The sequence below is a fragment of the Xenopus laevis genome, chromosome 7S (assembly GCF_017654675.1).
Source record: "Xenopus laevis strain J_2021 chromosome 7S, Xenopus_laevis_v10.1, whole genome shotgun sequence".
Classification (NCBI taxonomy): domain Eukaryota; kingdom Metazoa; phylum Chordata; class Amphibia; order Anura; family Pipidae; genus Xenopus; species Xenopus laevis.
In genome coordinates, this window is record NC_054384.1 from 100,040,149 (window position 1) to 100,059,274 (window position 19,126).

Here is a 19,126-nt window from a genome sequence, read left to right on the forward strand (position 1 = left end):
CTTCATATTGTGACTTAAATGGCCATGGAGAAGAAACTGTCCATGTAGCTAAGAATTCCTCAAACACATTTGAAACAGAAACTCTTGCTATGTTATGCTGATTGCAAATGGAATAAAACATGAAGAGGTCCCTTTTATGCTTCCCACACTATGAACTTCCTTTTATTTCCTTTCTCTTCGATTCAGCAAATCTGTGTCGCACCATGCTTTGTTTCACAGTGGTGTTTATCCTTATAAAAGCAATATAGAATTATCTCAGTTTTAAGTCCATTTGTCACACACAATTGCTGGATAAAACAAAAAGAGTGGAAATCACAAGATAAAATCTGAAAACTGAGTTAATTTACGAGTAATTTGGTAATAAAGACTCTTGAAAAATAAGAATTTCAACTTCTGGTCCAGGTTAAAAAAAAACATATTAAAACAGTGTATTTGCCTTTTTCCAGTGCTCGTATGCATTTTTTATGATGTGACAGGTATCCATTATCCAAAAACCCATTATCCTGAAAGCTCTGAATAGCAAGAAGGCCGTCTCCCATAGATTTGATTTTGAGTTCCCCTTTCTCTGTAATAATAAAACAGTAACTTGTATTGATCCCAACTAAGATATAATTAATCCGTATTGGAAGCAGAACCAGCCTATTGGGTTTATTTAATTTACATGACTTTATAGTAGACTTAAGACATGAAGATCCAAATTATGGAAAGATCCTTTATCCGGAATATCTCAGGTCCTGAGCATTCTGGATAACAGGTCCCATAACTGTAATAATAAAACAGTGCCTTATACATGATCCCAACTAAGATATAATGAATCCTTATTGGAGGCAGAACAGTCCTATTGGGTTTAATTAATGTTTAAATTATTTTTTTAGTAGTCTAAAAAGAATCTGGTTATCAAAATTTCAGAAAGACCCTTTATCAAGAAAACCCCAGGTCCTGAACATTTTGGGTAACAGGTCCGATGCCTGTATTGTTACAACTGATTCAGAGTGCAGGTACCATCTATATAGCATGTAGCAATAGAACACAGTTGAGCATGGATGGTAGAAAACCATAGAAAACCATAATTGTGCATTTCATGATATATTAACATTACATAGTTAAATTGGGTTGAATAAAAGACAAACTCCATCAAGTTCAACCCCTCCAAATGAAACCCAGCATCCATACACACACCCCTCCCTACTTTTAATTAAATTCTATATACCCATATCTATACTAACTATAGAGCTTAGTATCACAATAGCCTTTGATATTATGTCTGTCCAAAAAATCATCCAAGTCCCTCTTATAGTCATTAACTGAATCAGCATCACAACATCACCCGGCAGTGCATTCCACAACCTCACTGTCCTGACTGTGAAGAACCCCCTACGTTGCTTCAAATGAAAGTTCTTTTCTTCTAGTCTGAAGGGGAGGCCTCTGGTATGGTGATCCACTTTATGGGTAAAAAGGTCCCCTGCTATTTGTCTATAATGTCCTCTAATGTACTTATAAAGTGTAATCATGTCCCCTCGCAAGCACCTTTTTTCCAGAGAAAACAACCCCCAACCATGACAGTCTCCCCTCATAACATTGATTCTGTTTTCACTCTGATAGACCAGATGCCCCAAAATAAGAACCCCAGAAGGAACATGCTGCTGTCTTTTAGTTTAGCTACAGCCATGAGAATAGGAACATGTCACTAAAACAATTACATTCTTTATTTGCAGGGGAGGCAAAAATGAGCCTGAACCAGAGCAACCAACTCCTCGGAAAGTGGCTATCAGGAGGATTCACTCCGTAAGTGAGTTTGACCCCGACGTGTTGGACAGCATGCATTCCTTAGGCTGCTTCAGGGACAAGACCAAACTGAAGCAAGAGCTGCAGAATGAGGAGTAAGTATAGAGCAATGATACATGGTGAAGGATAGGACACCTGTAGTGATGATATGGGTGGCTGATATACTTGTCCTCATTGTTCAAGCGTCTAAGCCAATCACTAACCACTTCTGGTGAATATCCCTAAACCAAAAAGAGCAGACAGTAGCACCATAAGGCTTTAAATACGCATAGGATGTGTCTATCTTCTCTAGACTTTGCTTGGATTCAGATTAAAGTGTGAGCAGTTGGCCCCATCTTCACCTTAAGCAGAAGGTCTTGTGGTTGGAGAAGCAAGACGATGAACCCTCACACTTCAGCATCTGAAGACCCACAAACCACTTAAAGGAGAAGGAAAGCTACAAAGGCAGTTTATTGTCAACAGATTAGTCACAACAGTGCAAGCTAGAACACCATTTTTATTCTTTAGAATGCTTTTCCAAACAGCTGTAGACACACTGGGGGTCATTTATCAAGTTCACACAGTGCATATTTATTCGCAAATGATTGTATTGCCCATTTAAAAAGACATTCGCAGTGTGAAAAAAAAATCGCAATTCTGTTTGCGCACTCTTATTCAGCTTTATGAATGTAACCATGTACAGGGCAAATATATTCAATGTGCGAACCAATCTGCCCTGTGCGAAGTTTTTAAATGAGCCCCAGTATGTTTGTTTAGGATAGCAGCTGCCATATTAGCTTGCTGTGACATTACTTCCTGCCTGAGTCTCTCCCTGCTCACTCATTGCTCTGAGCTTAGATTACAGCAGGGAGGGGTGGAGGGAGGGGGAGAGGAGCAAACTGAGCATGCTCAAGCCCAAGCCCTGTAGGTTTATACTGAAAACAGGAAGTCTGATACAGAAGCCCAATGTGTACATATTAGAAAGAAAGAAACTATGTGTTTCTTTTGACTTCTTTGAGGGCTCTGAGCAGCGTTACATTGAGGGTTTACTGGTGTATTTATATAGACCTTTCAGATAAAGCTTAGTTTTGCCTTCTCCTTTAAACAGTATCAAATTGTGGACTTTTGATAATGGGCTTTTTCTTATAGTATGTATCTCTGTCCATTACAAGGACTGCTGAAGGCTAAAAACTCTACACGGGCTTATTTAAACTCTCGCCAAGCCTAGCTATTGATGATGACTAGCTTGCTTTTATATAACCTTGTCGTTTCAGTTAGAACATTCTTCTTGTTTTTTTTTATTCATTTTGCAGCGAAAATCAAGAAAAGATGATTTATTATCTCCTCCTTGATCGAAAAGAAAGATATCCCAGTTGTGAAGACGAAGATCTTCCACCTCGAAACGACATAGGTAAAGGGGAGACTTCCAACCGCATATACCTTTGCGTAATTTCGGGGGTAACCACACTGGGACAAAGCAGAACTGGCACCGGTAGTTGTAGAAGGTCCAGAGAATAAGGTTCTTTCTGCTCAGTTTTCTAGAAAGGCCAATAAGGGAAAAGGAAATATAAGTAGATCGAATTCCTTTAAGCTGAAATTCTTATTTTGTTTTATTGACCTTGTAATGCTACTGCTGTGTTGAAGCTCAGTCTTCCTGGGGCATCAGTTCCAAATGAAGTGCAGCAAAGAGGCAAATGTTGTATGTCGTACGGCTACCGTAAATGTGCTTTTAAAGAACTTTGTACCACATATGCACTGGGCATGCAACATGGGCACCACGGGGCCTTACAAGATAGAGCTGAAGATGGAAGAACTGGGCATAATATTTTCATTGTTCGCAGGCAAAGGTGTCTAAAATCTGCTCAGAAAAGCAGTGAGCAGCAGAAGGCGGCGGGTCCCTGGTGAGCCTCCACTAAAGCTATTTTTATCCAGTCAATTGTGCAATTTCTGCTGCTGTAGAGTTTCCAGCCGTCGCCCAAATCTGACAGTCACATAATGTGGTTACAGGGAAGGCTCCTAGATTTGCTTTTCTTGCCAAACTGCACATAGTCCATGTGATGATATCAGCCGCTGCCGGGCCTTTCAGCACAGTGAGCGCTTGTATATTCAGCAAAATGCTGTGTATTTTATAGCATTGCTACAATATATTACAGGTATGGGATCTGATTATCACAAACCCATTATATAGAAAGCTCCGAATTACAGGAAGGCTGTCTCCCATTTTATCCAAATCATTTTTGAAAAATGATTTCCTTTCTTTCAGTAATAATCAAACAGTAGCTTGTACTTGATCCCAACTAAGATAGAATTCATCCTTATTGGAAACAATTGGGTTTATTTAATGGTAAAAAGATTTTCTAGTACACTTCAGGGCAGATTTATCAAGGGTTCATGGGAGTTATTTAAAACTCCCATAAACTCCTATGAACTCAAAATTCGGCCAAATGCAATTTGAATTCGATTCGAGTGTTTTTCTCTTGAATGTCATGAAGGCCGCAAACAACTCCAAATTGAGTATTCCATAGGCTAAAACAGCAGCCGAATTTGAGTTCTTAAAGGACCAGTAACATAAAAAAATTTTTAAAAAATCCTGTCACCTTTTCTGAAGAGGAGCACAATCTGAGTTTCAGTAAGTTATTTCTTAATAAAGACTTTGCGATTTTAAAGTTAAATGTGTCGTGGTGCCTTTTTTCGTTATGTACAAACAAATTTTTGTGACCGGTCCTTTAAAGGGCCAGTGTATGATAAATCTCGAAAATCTAATTAGAATTTTAACATTTCCCTAGTCAAATTTCACAATTTTGGCCATAAAAAAAAACTCGAAAATTCGAAATTTGAATTTTCACCTCGACCCTTGATAAATCTGCCCCTTAAGGCAGTGGTCCCCAACCTTTTCTGCCAGATTTTTTTGCAAGCACCGGGGGAGGGGGCGTCAAATTCGCATGCCACATAAATTTAGTGTGCACCAATTTGGGCGCACTGCGTCAGTTTAGGAGCGTCTGCATCAAATTGGGGGGGCCCACGTCAAAGGCAGACTCGGCGGCCCAGTTCAGGTATGTCCAAGACCCGGCAGTTGGGGACCCCTGCCTTAAGGTATGAAGATGCAAATTACAGAAAGATCCGCTATCTGGAAAACCACAGGTCCCGAGCATTCTGAATAACAGGTCCCATACCTGTACAAGGAACCTGTTTTAGGAGATATTTGTCCTGTTTTCTATTGGGACGAAAACTCTCTCTTCATCTATTCCATTGCGCCAAAGTACAGCATCTCTAATATACACACCACTAGATCCAGTGCTTTAATTAGATAAACGAGCCTTGCTAACTTAGTAATATGGGCCCTATGATTACTGGTAACACCCCTAAAGACACACAAAGTTTTAGTGATTATTTTTGTGGGTGTTAAAATTGCCCAGTTCGATTCATTTATTTACTCTATTAATGCCATCATGTCATCCTTTAATTGTCTGATGTATTAATTAATGACCTGATATCATGTTGTTATAATTCAGATCTCTGCGCTATTTTCTGCTTCAGTTCGTCTGACCTTTCTTATTTCATTAGCTCTTCTCATTTGAAGTATTCTTCACACTATGGGGGTGTGAATGTAAATGATGGATACCCGGAGTTTTTAAAATCAGATATCCATAACTAGAATATCAAAGTAATTCTATCTGTCGCAATTGCGCCCTATGCATGCAAATGGATGAAACGGTGTGGCTTTATAAATCGGGTGCAAGTTGCAGGCAAAATTGTGGGGATTGCGTTGTGTTTGGTGTGCAGTGTTAAAACTTCATTTGCATGTGATCCAATTGGCGCAAGTCTGTTGGGTTTGTTGATGGAACCCTTGAATCACGTCCATGTTTAGGGTGGTGGCAGCTCCATTATTGCTTGGCATCAGTATGCAGGTAAGTGGAGTGATAGAAATACATCAGTTCATCGGCTCGAATGAATCTTTAATCCCCCTAAATTCTTCAGTAAGAAAATACAGACAAAAAGGTGGGGATGTCCAGCTCAAGCTCAGGAGAAATCTTGATTGATGTCTCACCAAGGCCTCCTTCAGTCATTCACAAATGTTTCTTTCTGCAGATCCTCCACGCAAACGGGTCGACTCCCCAATGCTGAATCGCCACGGCAAACGCCGCCCCGAGCGAAAGTCTATGGAAGTCTTGAGTGTGACAGATGGGGGTTCCCCTGTTCCTGCACGAAGGGCTATTGAAATGGCACAGCACAGTCAAAGGTGGGACCCTGATTGTATTATAACAAGGTTTTGCAGTTAGACACTCATGGACAAATGTGTCCCTCAAGAGATATTTATGTCCTAATACCCCTCTGACCTCATATTTTTGGCATGATTTACTCAGCTCATAACTCATAAGATTAGGCTTGGTAATGTGTGGGTACAGGCATGGGATCTCTTATCCAGAAAGCGCTGAATTATAGGAAGGCTGGACTATAGAGTCCAGTTTAAGGAAATCATTTTCATTTTACTTTTTGTAATGATTAGTGATGGGCGAAGAAATCTGGCAGGCATGGATTTGTGGCGAATGTTCGAGTTTCACCGCCCACGAATGTTTTGCGAATCTGTTTTGAAAATTTGCTGTCCAAAAATCCCTGCAAAAAAATTGTCGCGCTTCAAATTTATTTGGGCCCCATTGACTTTAATGCATTTGGACAAAATAGTTGCACGTATAAAAATTGTCGCCTGCGTCAAAATAATTCTGCATTTCGCAAATTTTCGCAGTTTTGCGAATTGTTTGGTAGACTAAGGGGCACATTTACTCAGCTCGAGTGAAGGAATAGAATAAAAAAAAGTCGAATTTCGAATGATTTTTTTGGCTACTTTGACCATCGAATTGGCTACTTCGACCTTCGATTACGACTTTGAATCAAACGATTCGAAGTAAAAATCGTTCGACTATTCGACCATTCGATAGTCGAAGTACTGTCTCTTTAAAAAAAACTTCGACCCCCTACTTCGCCACCTAAAACCTACTGACGTGCCCAGGGTCCCCATAGGCTTCCTAACAATTTTCTGATTGAAGGAAAATCGTTCGATCGATGGAGTAAAATCCTTCGAATCGTTCGATTTGAAGGATTTAATCGTTCGAACGATTTTTCCTTCGATCATAGGAAATGCGGTAAATCCTTCGACTTCGATATTCGAAGTATAAGGATTTTACTTCAACGGTCGAATATCGAGGGTTAATTAACCCTCGATATTCGACCCTAAGTAAATGTGCCCCTTAAAGTATGGTGATCCAAAAAACGGAAATAACCCAGGTCCCAAGCATTCTGGATAACAGGTCCCATACCTGTATTATTTCTTGCTATCTAGTTCTTGTAAGTGCAGTGCTTGCAGCTAGAATTCTCTATGGTTTAGCTGTGTTCCCATCCCCTAGGTATGTAGCAAGCCATAAATAACTGTATTCTATTAGTCTCCACTTAATTATGAAAACAATTGTATTCTAAGTAGCTTTTCAGTTATTTTGTTATGCAAAATGGACCTTGCGGCTGTACGGGATCTGCATGGCAGCTTCTGCATTCACAAAGAAGCTTATTTCTACAAAAGATACTGCAGCTTATGAGTCAGACACAGTAGTATTACAAGTGCAGACTATGAATACTTTATATTAATATGTAAATGTTTTATTACATTGCTGGTCTTACATCCTCCAATTCTGCCCTGATTTTGCATTCCCGGTTATGAAAATTTTTTAATTTGGTATAGAAATTGTCATTTTTACAGCATAAGAGCTGGTAGTTTTAAAGCTGCATACACAATAGGATTTTACTTGGCCACTTATAACATCTGTGGTCCAAACTGTAAAGATTGGGCTTTTATTGATACATTGTAATACATATATATATAATTTATTTGTAAGATAGTGAGCCGTATCAGCCAAATATCTCTGTCCACCAGCGTCAATATAAGATATATTTGGTATTCAGCAAGAAATTTCAATTAAGCTGTTTAACTTAATTGGTCTATTCATCATATTTGCTAAAATGTGTCTAAATGGCAGCATTTTCCCTGCATCAATTTGCAGCACAGTTTGTCATTGTATCCAGTTATTTATCACTTGCGATGGCTACACTGACACGTGCAGTGGTGATCCCCATTATTCAGCACAATGCAGCGCCAGCAGAAATAACTAACATGAAGTACAATTTATGAACCATGACAGTCCCTGGAACACAAAAGGGAAATACAGCCAGTAAGAGCTATCTTTAAAGTGGTGTAAACAGGGACGACTGCTCTATGCCCAGTGCATACTGCAGCCTTGTAAGCAGAATGAGCTGGATAGCAGGTATAGTAGGAAGAGATGGTGTCTATAGTAGTGGTGGGGATAATAGCCTCTGGGAACGGAGTGTGACTGTGGGATAGCAGGTATAGTAGGGAGAGATGGTGCCTATAGTAACAGTGGATAATAGTCTCTGGGAAGGGAGTGTGACTGTGGGATAGCAGGTATAGTAGGGACAGATGGTGCCTATAGTAACAGTGGGATAATAGTCTCTGGGAAGGGAGTGTGGCTGTGGGATAGCAGGTATAGTAGGGAGAGATGGTGCCTATAGTAACAGTGGATAATAGTCTCTGGGAAGGGAGTGTGACTGTGGGATAGCAGGTATAGTAGGGAGAGATGGTGTCTATAGTAGCAGTGGATAATAGTCTCTGGGAAGGGAGTGTGACCGTGGGATAGCAGGTATAGTAGGGAGAGATGGTGCCTATAGTAACAGTGGATAATAGTCTCTGGGAAGGGAGTGTGACTGTGGGATAGCAGGTATAGTAGGGAGAGATGGTGCCTATAGTAACAGTGGATAATAGCCTCTGGGAAGGGAGTGTGACTGTGGGATAGCAGGTATAGTAGGGAGAGATGGTGCCTATAGTAACAGTGGGATAATAGTCTCTGGGAAGGGAGTGTGACTGTGGGATAGCAGGTATAGTAGGGAGAGATGGTGCCTATAGTAACAGTGGGATAATAGTCTCTGGGAAGGGAGTGTGGCTGTGGGATAGCAGGTATAGTAGGGAGAGATGGTGTCTATAGTAGCAGTGGATAATAGTCTCTGGGAAGGGAGTGTGACTGTGGGATAGCAGGTATAGTAGGGAGAGATGGTGCCTATAGTAACAGTGGATAATAGTCTCTGGGAAGGGAGTGTGACTGTGGGATAGCAGGTATAGTAGGGAGAGATGGTGCCTATAGTAACAGTGGATAATAGCCTCTGGGAAGGGAGTGTGACTGTGGGATAGCAGGTATAGTAGGGAGAGATGGTGCCTATAGTAACAGTGGGATAATAGTCTCTGGGAAGGGAGTGTGACTGTGGGATAGCAGGTATAGTAGGGAGAGATGGTGCCTATAGTAACAGTGGGATAATAGTCTCTGGGAAGGGAGTGTGGCTGTGGGATAGCAGGTATAGTAGGGAGAGATGGTGTCTATAGTAGCAGTGGATAATAGTCTCTGGGAAGGGAGTGTGACTGTGGGATAGCAGGTATAGTAGGGAGAGATGGTGCCTATAGTAACAGTGGATAATAGTCTCTGGGAAGGGAGTGTGACTGTGGGATAGCAGGTATAGTAGGGAGAGATGGTGCCTATAGTAACAGTGGATAATAGTCTCTGGGAAGGGAGCGTGACTGTGGGATAGCAGGTATAGTAGGGAGAGATGGTGTCTATAGTTACAGAGGGATAAAAGTCTCTTGTAATAATTGTCTTTTGCCCTGCTTTTTGTATGTTTGCTAGAACATAACGGCTTAATAATGGCTTTTTTTGCCATAGGTCTCGATCTGTCAGTGGCGCATCAACCGGCCTCTCTTCCAGCCCCCTTAGCAGTCCAAGGGTAAGTATTAAGGTGGGCTCCACAGCTGAGAGAATCAGAGGTGGAGCAGAACTCCCTGAATGTCCATCATGTATCTGGCTCACAAATTCACAACAGATGCATCACAGTCACGTCTCACATTATCACCCCTTGAGCAACATCACACTTTACAGAACCCGTCAGTAGTTCTCATGTTCGGATATTGGCAGGCTTCAGTGCATAACCAAGTGCTGAGCAATTCTCCCTTTTACCATTTAGCAACAGTGCTCTCCATAGGAGGTTGCTAGCAGGGGTCACTACTCCCGGTCCTACAGAACTGCACTAGGGTTGCCACCTTTCTCCACTGCAAACCCCAGGCGGGGGGCAGGAAGGGGATGTTGCAGGGACGGCTCATGACGTAGCAGGGTGGTGATATTCTGGGGGGCAGGTCAGTGACATCAGGAGTGGAGCTATGACATGGCGATTGTGATTGGCCGACTACCGTGTCAATCTCAGGGAATACTGTCTGGTTTTCCTAATTTGGAAAACTGGGCAGGCATTTTTGACCAGGACAGCCCTTTCAAAAACTGGACTGTCCGGGTCAAAATGCTACAGGTGGATCTTGTTTTCTGTTCTAGGAAAAGAACACAAAAAAGTGGGTGCAAATCATGCTGCCCTGCACTTTCCAGAATAGCAGCAGGTGTCTGGGCTCCACAATAGACCAGTGTCTGCCTAATTTGCAGTCTTGTTCTAGGTTGGCAGTGGTGGGAGCCTGGAATTGTAGCATTTTGAACACATTCCTCTTCCAGATTATATGAAATGATGAAGACCTATTTATTGACCAGTAGCCTAGGAGCATTAGGTGATGCTGGGAAGTTCACCAATTTAAGAGCCATAAGTTTAGGCATGCTGCATATAAAATCTTTGAGGCTGGGGCCCTTGCATCATAGGATTATACATACGGTCATGCCATGTCACATTTGTCCATCTCATTGTCAAACATCAATGCCCACCGGGCACTTTTCTGTCCCCCCTTTGCCAGAGTCCCGTTTTCACTTTCTCCCCAACACCGCTGGAAACCGCAGAAGGGGAGGACCCCCGTGCAATCTGGCAATCCAAAGCTGCTCACCGCCAGCCCGACCCGAAGACCCAGACGCTGCCAGCTAAGACCGGCATGGGAGAGAAGCCCCTCCATACAATTAAATCCAACCCGTTACCCATAACCATGACCGCCTCTTCCCCACCGCATGACTCCTCATTTTCGCCTCATCACTCCCCTTTATCCCCACCTTTCTTTCCCTCGTCACTGCCCGCTCGTTTTTTCCCTGGTACTAAATCCACCACCAAATCTATCCCTTTGCCGCAGGTGACCCCTCACCCTTCTCCCCGAGGTAGTCCCCTCCCTACGCCGCTGGGCACCCCAGTGCATACGCCCAAGGACAGCCCGACTGGGACGCCCAGTGGCACCCCTCCCTCAAGTCCTGGTGTTGGTGGGGTGGCTTGGAAGACACGCCTTAACTCCATTAAGAATAGTTTCCTTGGATCTCCTCGATTCCACCGCCGGAAACTGCAAGGTATATTCTAATTCTCTGTGTAGGTGTGCCACCTAGTGGGTCAGGGTGAAAGTGTTGTATGTTAAAAGACAGGCCATTGGGTGAATGCAAACCACAAATAATGACCTTTCTTACTTGCTTTTTGCTTTTCATTGAGTGTTTTAGTAAAATGTTGTTTTGCTCATCCCCCCCTAATGCTTCCCCTGTAGTAGTTCAGTGAGCCAGGTCACTAACTCGCTAACTGTTACAATCTGATCATTAATTGCTAACATTATTCAGCTTCTAGTGAGCACACTTGCTAGCTTAAACCTTTATAAAGTCTTTTACAGAGAAGCTGTTATAATATTATTATATAAATGATGAACATTTTAAGAAGATTGCATGAAACATCATATTGCCTAAACCCTGCACATCTTCTGTCTTCTTAATTTCTTCTTTATCTCTCAGTTCCGACTCCTGAGGAAATGTCAAGTCTTACACCAGAATCCTCGCCTGAGTAAGTATCAAAGTGATGTAGTGGGCAAGGGAATGTAAGAGGATGACTATTCTATATGTTATTGTGTCCTGCTAACTTGATTGACAATGGGAACTCTTTGAGATGCTATGGTCAAATAATAGTGGAGTATAAAGACACTTCCCTGTGCCCAGGTACAAGAGACATTGCTCGATCCTCTCTATCCATACTAGCTAACTCGCTATCTAGCAAATGATGGCTTCAGCAGCTAGTGGGAAATCAGAGAACCCATTGAGGAATGTCCCATCTAATAGAGATGGGGAAAGATGAAAGTACTATGGTTCAACAGAGCTAATAAGAATTGTGTCCAGTAATGATCTTCTAGAAGTTACTTTAAACCCAAATGTTATAGGCTCGTAGGAAATAACCGAGACAGTTACCTGTAACAACCAATCAGATGTCTACTTTAATTGTTCTACCTGCAGCTGGCTGAAGAAAAGCTGGTTGCTGTGGGTAACTGGCCAGGTTTATATTTGTCCAGTGTTTATTAATGAGCCTCAAGGTATTAAGTGCTGAAGTATATCCAGATAAATGTTCATTAGCTTGAGATGATGTCTTCAAGGCTATAGAGAAGACATCCGCTGATGTTAGCTCAGCTCCACAACATATTCATCAGCGGATATTCTTGATTCTTGCTCCGGGTGCTATCTGGCTATGTTCGATGGGTGAATTCTGATATCACCTTATTCATCTCTTGGGTTTTTTTCACAGACTTGCTAAAAAGTCCTGGTTTGGGAACTTCATCAACCTGGATAAAGAAGAGCAGATCTTTGTGGTCATTAAAGACAAGCCTCTTAGCTCCATCAAAGCAGACATTGTCCATGCTTTCCTATCAGTAAGTTAATAGGGGCACTGAAGGTGGGATAACCGTGAAACAGTTACTACTCCTCAATATAACCCTCACTGTTTTTTTTATACAAAATCATTCAAACATGATGTAGTAGTAAAGGCAGAGTGAAAAGGCAGAGATGTCACTCAGACTCCTGCTCTGGCAGATTGACCAACACATGGATGATTGTGGTTGTTGTCTGACAGAGTTGAATAGTTGACTGTCCCGACTATAGAGATGAAAGGGAGTGAAAATATACACAGCCAACCAAGCAACCACTGTGGCACCCAGGAATATATGGGGCTGGCATGTGCCTTGAAAGATGCTCAAATCCAACCTGTATGATGTCATTTGTATAAAAAGCGTTGGTGCGCATGGCCAGTATAAGTACTACCAAAATAAATACAATTTCAAAAGTTGCAAAAAAAAAGTGATATAAGCAGGAGGGCATACTCACAGTTCACCTCAGTCCCAGGGTGCATGCACATAGTAACATAACCATAAATGTGAGTTCCTCCAAAAAGTAAGACAGCAAATAAAAAAGTACAAAATATCTATTGGGACATATTAGGAAAAGGCCTAATGCATTTCGTGCCTGTTGGGGCACTTACTCATAGGCTAGAGTAAGCGATCTATGAGTAAGTGCCCCAACAGGCACAAAACGCATTAGGCCTTTTCCTAATATGTCCCAATAAATATTTTGTACTTTTTTATTTGCTGTCTTACTTTTTGGAGGAACTCACATTTATGGTTGTGTTATGATGTTATATGTATGCATAATAATGTATATAGGTATATTTCATATTCCTTACGGGTCGGGGGGAGGAGGAATCAAAGGCACCTGACAAAAGGCAAATGATTCTCAAATATATAAACTACTTTCTGCCCTGGCAATTACACCCTTGCAATGATATGGCATCATGACAGCATGATATGGGAACTTTTTGTTTCAAATTTACCCCTAAAAAGGGAGCTGACCCTCAGCTTTGTATATTTTTTCAGATTCCAAGTTTAAGTCACAGCGTGATTTCCCAGACCAGCTTCCGAGCAGAGTACAAGTCATCAGGGGGTCCCTCTGTGTTTCAAAAACCGATCAAGTTTCAAGTAGACATCAGTTATTCAGAAGGGGCTGAAGCACAAAAAGAGAATGGAATCTACTCTGTTACCTTCACTCTAATATCAGGTACAGTAACAGCAGATCATAACACTGCAGTGCACAGTGTCTTCTGTCCAAGAGCAAAAACCTTATGTTCTCATATATACAACAGCCAATAATATCTCATTCCAATTAAACAATTCTCATGAGCGACACCTGTCTCCTAACTTCCCCATCTCATTTTATCGTAAGCAAATATTAATGTTACATAAAAGGGTTCCCTCCCTCTTGTTTGAGTTAAAACCTGCTAGAACATGACATATAGGCCAGCAAGTTCTGAATGTTATCGTTTTTTGCTCCCATGAAGGTAAGCAATGGGTGCTAAGCAATGTTCCCTCTAAAGTGTGAGCTTAAATAAATAGGGTAGATGTCCAGGAGTCAGCAAGGACTGTATGAACATCAAGTTGTAACCTGGCTCACATGTTGTAATGTTGTAACCTGGCTCACACAAAAAAAGTAACAGTCAGAAGCAGTGTCGGACTGGGACACCAGGGGCCCACCCAAAAACCTTTGACCAGGGGCCCACCAATTAATCTTAGAGGCCCACAGTACTATTATTCTTCCTCTCCTCACTCAACCTCTATTCTCCTAGTCTCTTTTCTTTACATACTATAATCCATCTATTTAGTCTCTTTGTTCTCATAGAAATAGGGAATGGCCATGAAATAGGCCGCATGTTTACCAGCATGAGGGCCCACTGACACCTTGGTCCACCGGGACTTTTCCTGGTATAGGAAGATAAAGGAGTATTCAGACAAAACTCCAATGAGCATCAGACCACAGTGGCCAGTCGTGGAGCAAATTCAGCCAAGGTCCAGCCGAGAAAGAAGTAGTAACAGGGCCAGTAAAGGATCAGCACCACACATGAACAGATACAGAAAACACATATTCAATTAAAAACCTGGACTGAGGCAAAGTAGTGCTTGATCAGGGCTAGGGTTGCCACCTTTTATAATCTTTTTTACCGGCTGCTGGGGGCGGGGCCTCAAAAGGGGCGGGCGTGACATCAAAGGGGGTGGGGCGTGACATCAAAAGGGGCGGGCCACGCGACGGAGACCCGCGGACGCTAGAAGAGGCAAAGAAAAAGGTAAGTTGCAGGGGATTGGGGGCAGGCCGAGGGCTCCTTTTGATTGTATTACAAATTTACCGGCAGCTACATTGCCGGTAAATTTGTAATACTGGCCCCGGCCTTGGCAGGTATTTTACCGGCTAGGCCGGTAAAATACCCGCCGGGTGGCAACCCTAATCAGGGCTGCCATGAAATTTCATTAACATACTGTAAAGACAATGATAGCATACATACTATTTTTTTTTAATATACAAAATAACTATTGTACTCAAAGCCTATAAGCAAAAGATGCACAGAGGGCACTCAGGTAAAAGAATGGTGATTTATTCTGTATTTCTTCACAGACTACATGCCTTAAATGTTTCCGGGTCTTGGCCCCTAGTCATACAGTAATCATTTTGTATGCTGAAACAAAAGCGATAGCTGTTTATGTCCAGTGTCAGGTCTGATTGCTGGTGAGTGACCAGCAGGTAGAAGCCTATATGCAATATAACCCCAGAAACAATGTGGATAAATAGCAGCCATGGTAAGGTGAATGAATAGATTTAATGAACAAAATCAAGAAATATACAAAACAGATTAAAAATCAGAGTCCAAAATACAGGCCTGTGGTGAGGTTAATGAAAGACAAGACAGAGTCTGGTAACAGGCTGAATGTCAGGGCTTGCGGCAGACAAGCAAATATCATAAGGCAGGCCAAGGTCAATGGCAGTCAGCAGACAAGCAAGGTCGGGCAAACAGGCCAGATCAAACCAGAGAAATCCACAGCAGCAGGAATCGGGCACTGAGTGGGAACAGGAGAACAGACATGGAACCAGGTAGGGTGTGGTGTTCATGCCTGTAGATGTCACTGTGCTCAGACTTATACTGTGCATACTTCCTGGTAACTTAAAAGTGAAAGTGAAAGCTACTGTTGTGTAAGGGCTGCATGAGCCTGCTAATAAAGCACTGTTATACTCTACTCATCCTTGGCTACCCAAAACATAACATAGGGGACATGGGAATCATGAATCACAGGAATGACAGGCTAGATCAGGCTTGGGCGCTTAGATGATCAAGCAATGGACAGTTGCATGAAACAAACTTATAAAGGATTACTTGATCACTGGCACATGTAAATGAGGTAGGCAGAGCGAAGAAGTAAGCAGGGAGAGATAACAGATGTGCATGTGGAAGACAGACAAATGATAGATCCAAGAGTCCCAGTGGCCAGAATAATGCAGACACAGTTCAGCACAGAGGCCAAGGATTGATTCTGGGTAGTTCCTGGCATCCAGCCTGTATGCTACCATTGTCTTTGCAGTATGTGACATAAAGCGCTTCACTGCTGCAGAGGAGTAACAGTGAAGTGCTGGAAGTGAGTGACAAGAGAGGTGAGTCTGCAGCTGTATTTTTCCTACATTAAACGCAAAAAGGAGCCTTGGTCAACATGAGTTCAATCAATAGGGCTTGTGCTAAACATACACAATCTGTGGTTTTTGTTATATATTGAGCTAAACGGGCAAACAGGGAAATGGAAGCAACTCCATGTTGGATCCTTGCAAGGCAGATAATAAGATTACACAGATTAGATGACATAGATGCCTGGCTACGGGCCATGATTGGCATCTTTGAAGGGATACTGTCATGGGAAAAAAATTTTTTTTCAAAATGAATCAGTTAATAGTGCTGCTCCAGCAGAATTCTGCACTGAAATCCATTTCTCAAAAGAGCAAACAGATTTTTTTATATTCAATTTTGAAATCTGACATGGGGCTAGACATATTGTCAATTTCCCAGCTGCCCCAAGTCATGTGACTTGTGCTCTGATAAACTTCAATCACTCTTTACTGCTGTACTGCAAGTTAGAGTGATATCACCCCCCTCCCTTTTCCCCCCAGCAGCCAAACAAAGGAACAATGGGAAGGTAACCAGATAGCAGCTCCCTAACACAAGATAACAGCTGCCTGGTGAATCTAAGAACAGCACTCAATAGTAAAAACCCATGTCCCACTGAGACTCCTTCAGTTACATTGAGAAGGAAAAACAGCAGCCTGCCAGAAAGCATTTCTCTCCTGAAGTGCAGGCACAAGTCACATGACCAGGGGCAGCTGGGAAATTGACAAAATGTCTAGCCCCATGTCAGATTTCAAAATTGAATATAAAAAAATCTGTTTGCTCTTTTGAGAAATGGATTTCAGTTCAGAATTCCGCTGGAGCAGCGCTATTAACTGATTCATTTTGAAAAAAATGTTTTTTCCCATGACAGTATCCCTTTGAGATATTGCACAGGTCAACCAAGGCTTCCAGGGCTGATAATTACCATTGTGTAATTCTTCCCCTTGATGTCAGTGGCCAGTAACCCACAGTGAATAGCAGTCAGAATACCCTGTGTCATTGGCCTTATTTTGTCTTTTTGACTGTGAATACACAAGAAACTGCTATAAAAGCTGAGAATTACCCACCTTTTGTTTACAAATAAGACTTTTTCAAATATCCTTAAATGTTAAATTTCATCTTGTTACATAGTATTATTTTTTTTTATTATTTTTTTTTACATTATAGTGATGGTAGAGAGCATCACCTAATCAAATATTGGCCTCCTTACTGCTACCCAAGTGCAGTTACATTATAAAATTAGGGTTTAGTGCACATGTGAAGAAAAATATGTATGTTGGCTTTATCTGTAGGGAATGTGTTGACCTGTTATAAGGAACATATAATGATATTGTAATGTTTCCCTTTGTATTCAGGTCCCAGCCGCAGATTTAAGAGGGTGGTAGAAACAATTCAGGCACAACTGCTGAGCACACATGACCAGCCTTCAGTTCAGGCCCTGGCAGGTGAGTATCTGGATCATTTACACACATTCATGATTTCCTAGTGTCAGAGCAAAGCTAGATTTAGAAAAGAGGGGAACCTTCCATGCAGGAAGGCTGAGGCCCCAATATAAGTAGGAGTTAGATGTCTAACTAACCAGCGTTGGACCACAACTCCCAGAAACTTTTCCAGATTGAAAGTTGCATTTTTAACCAGCTGAAGGCTGTAGGTTGGACATTCATTATTTACACAGTGAAAACATTTAACAATATTCAAAAGCCCCTATTACCCTACATTAAAAATGGCCCTGGCAGGCAGGCTTTTACTAAGCTTTAGGCCTGTAACACACACATACACACTGGCAGAGAAACTCCTCTGCGCCTTCTGAATGGAAAAGCCTGAAAATGCATAACTGGGCATTATCAGGCTGAAATTATCATTATCAGCCAAGAGGGGTATATAAAGTTTTTCTCTGCTGGCCAAAATATTTGGGAAAAGTCAAATACAAGACAAAAAAATACCCTTTCGGGTGTGCTGTTTACTGACCCAAGAAGTCCGAATCCAAAAATCCGGCATCTCAGACCTGCCAAGGTTGTATATAAGTCAATGGGAGAGGTCCCTATTCTATTTGGAAATTTCTGTGGTCTGCACTGGAATTAGCCGAAAATCCAACTATTTTGGACTTTTTGGGCAAAAATCCGAAAAAATCGTATAATTCGGGAAAACATAGTAAGTTAGGTTGAAAAAAGACACACGTCCATCAAGTTCAACCTTTTAGCGCTATTTTTAACCTGCCTAACTACTAGAAAAAACTCTGAAAAAATCATACAATACAATTTTTCGTACAATTTTTTGGGGTTTTTCCCCGAACCGATTAATTTGTACTTTTTTTAATAATAAATAAGGTCAAATATTGGATTCTAGTTTGATCTAGTTTTGTAATATAAAATCTCATTTAAAATTCAGATTTTGATAAATAAGGCCCTCAATGTGACACTGAGATGCCCATTTATCAAAGGTCAAATTTCGAATTTATGTAAATTTCTTTTTAATTCGAATATACTCACAATTCGACTGGGAGGTTTTTTAAGAAAAAGATTAAAATGTCTAATATTCGATCGAATGGTTCCGACCCGAAAATTTGAATCGTATTTGATTCGTATTCCATTTGTTTTCGATTAGTTTGAATCGAGTTTTTCTCCCGAAAAAAAACTTGAATGTCAGGAAGGCTATTAACATCTCCAAATGGCTCAACGGACCTCTGCCATTGACTTGTACATGAACTCAGCAGATTTTAGGTGGCGATTATTTAAATTAGGACTGTTTCTATGGTCGAGGTGTGATAAATCTCACATTCAAATTTATATTCGAATAGGCGGATTCAAATTTAAATGTGTGAATTTTGAAACTCGAAAATTCTAATTTACTATTTGACCCTTGCCAAATCTGCCCCTGAATGTAAGAATAAAAACAAAAAATTTTACATTTTGCCCTTTAGTGGCGACAACAGAGAAACACATGAAAGGGAAGATAACATTAATAACAAGATGAGCCCACCCACGAATGCTTAATTAAATGGCAAATGAATATTAAATAGAAGTTTTATGTTAAAGATGTAATTAAATATTTTTGTCTTCTTTGCTCTGCTCTA

At 41.4% G+C, this 19,126-nt stretch overlaps 1 protein-coding gene across 5 annotated transcripts in view; it reads left to right on the forward strand.

Annotated features, from left to right (window-relative positions):
* LOC108697808 (serine/threonine-protein kinase BRSK2) overlaps positions 1 to 19,126 on the forward strand; it is a 172,969-nt gene that overhangs the window by 152,122 nt on the left and 1,721 nt on the right. For 3 of the 5 annotated variants that reach the window (XM_041571622.1, XM_041571623.1, XM_018228237.2), the window contains exons 10-18: positions 1,716 to 1,880; positions 3,078 to 3,175; positions 5,854 to 6,004; positions 9,537 to 9,597; positions 10,598 to 11,129; positions 11,556 to 11,604; positions 12,334 to 12,457; positions 13,454 to 13,634; positions 17,409 to 17,498. In XM_041571622.1, the coding sequence (XP_041427556.1) occupies positions 1,716 to 1,880; positions 3,078 to 3,175; positions 5,854 to 6,004; positions 9,537 to 9,597; positions 10,598 to 11,129; positions 11,556 to 11,604; positions 12,334 to 12,457; positions 13,454 to 13,634; positions 17,409 to 17,498 (1,451 nt within the window). The remainder of the gene's footprint in view (positions 1 to 1,715; positions 1,881 to 3,077; positions 3,176 to 5,853; positions 6,005 to 9,536; positions 9,598 to 10,597; positions 11,130 to 11,555; positions 11,605 to 12,333; positions 12,458 to 13,453; positions 13,635 to 17,408; positions 17,499 to 19,126) is intronic. The other 2 variants (XM_041571624.1, XM_041571625.1) reach the window with 1 other exon arrangement.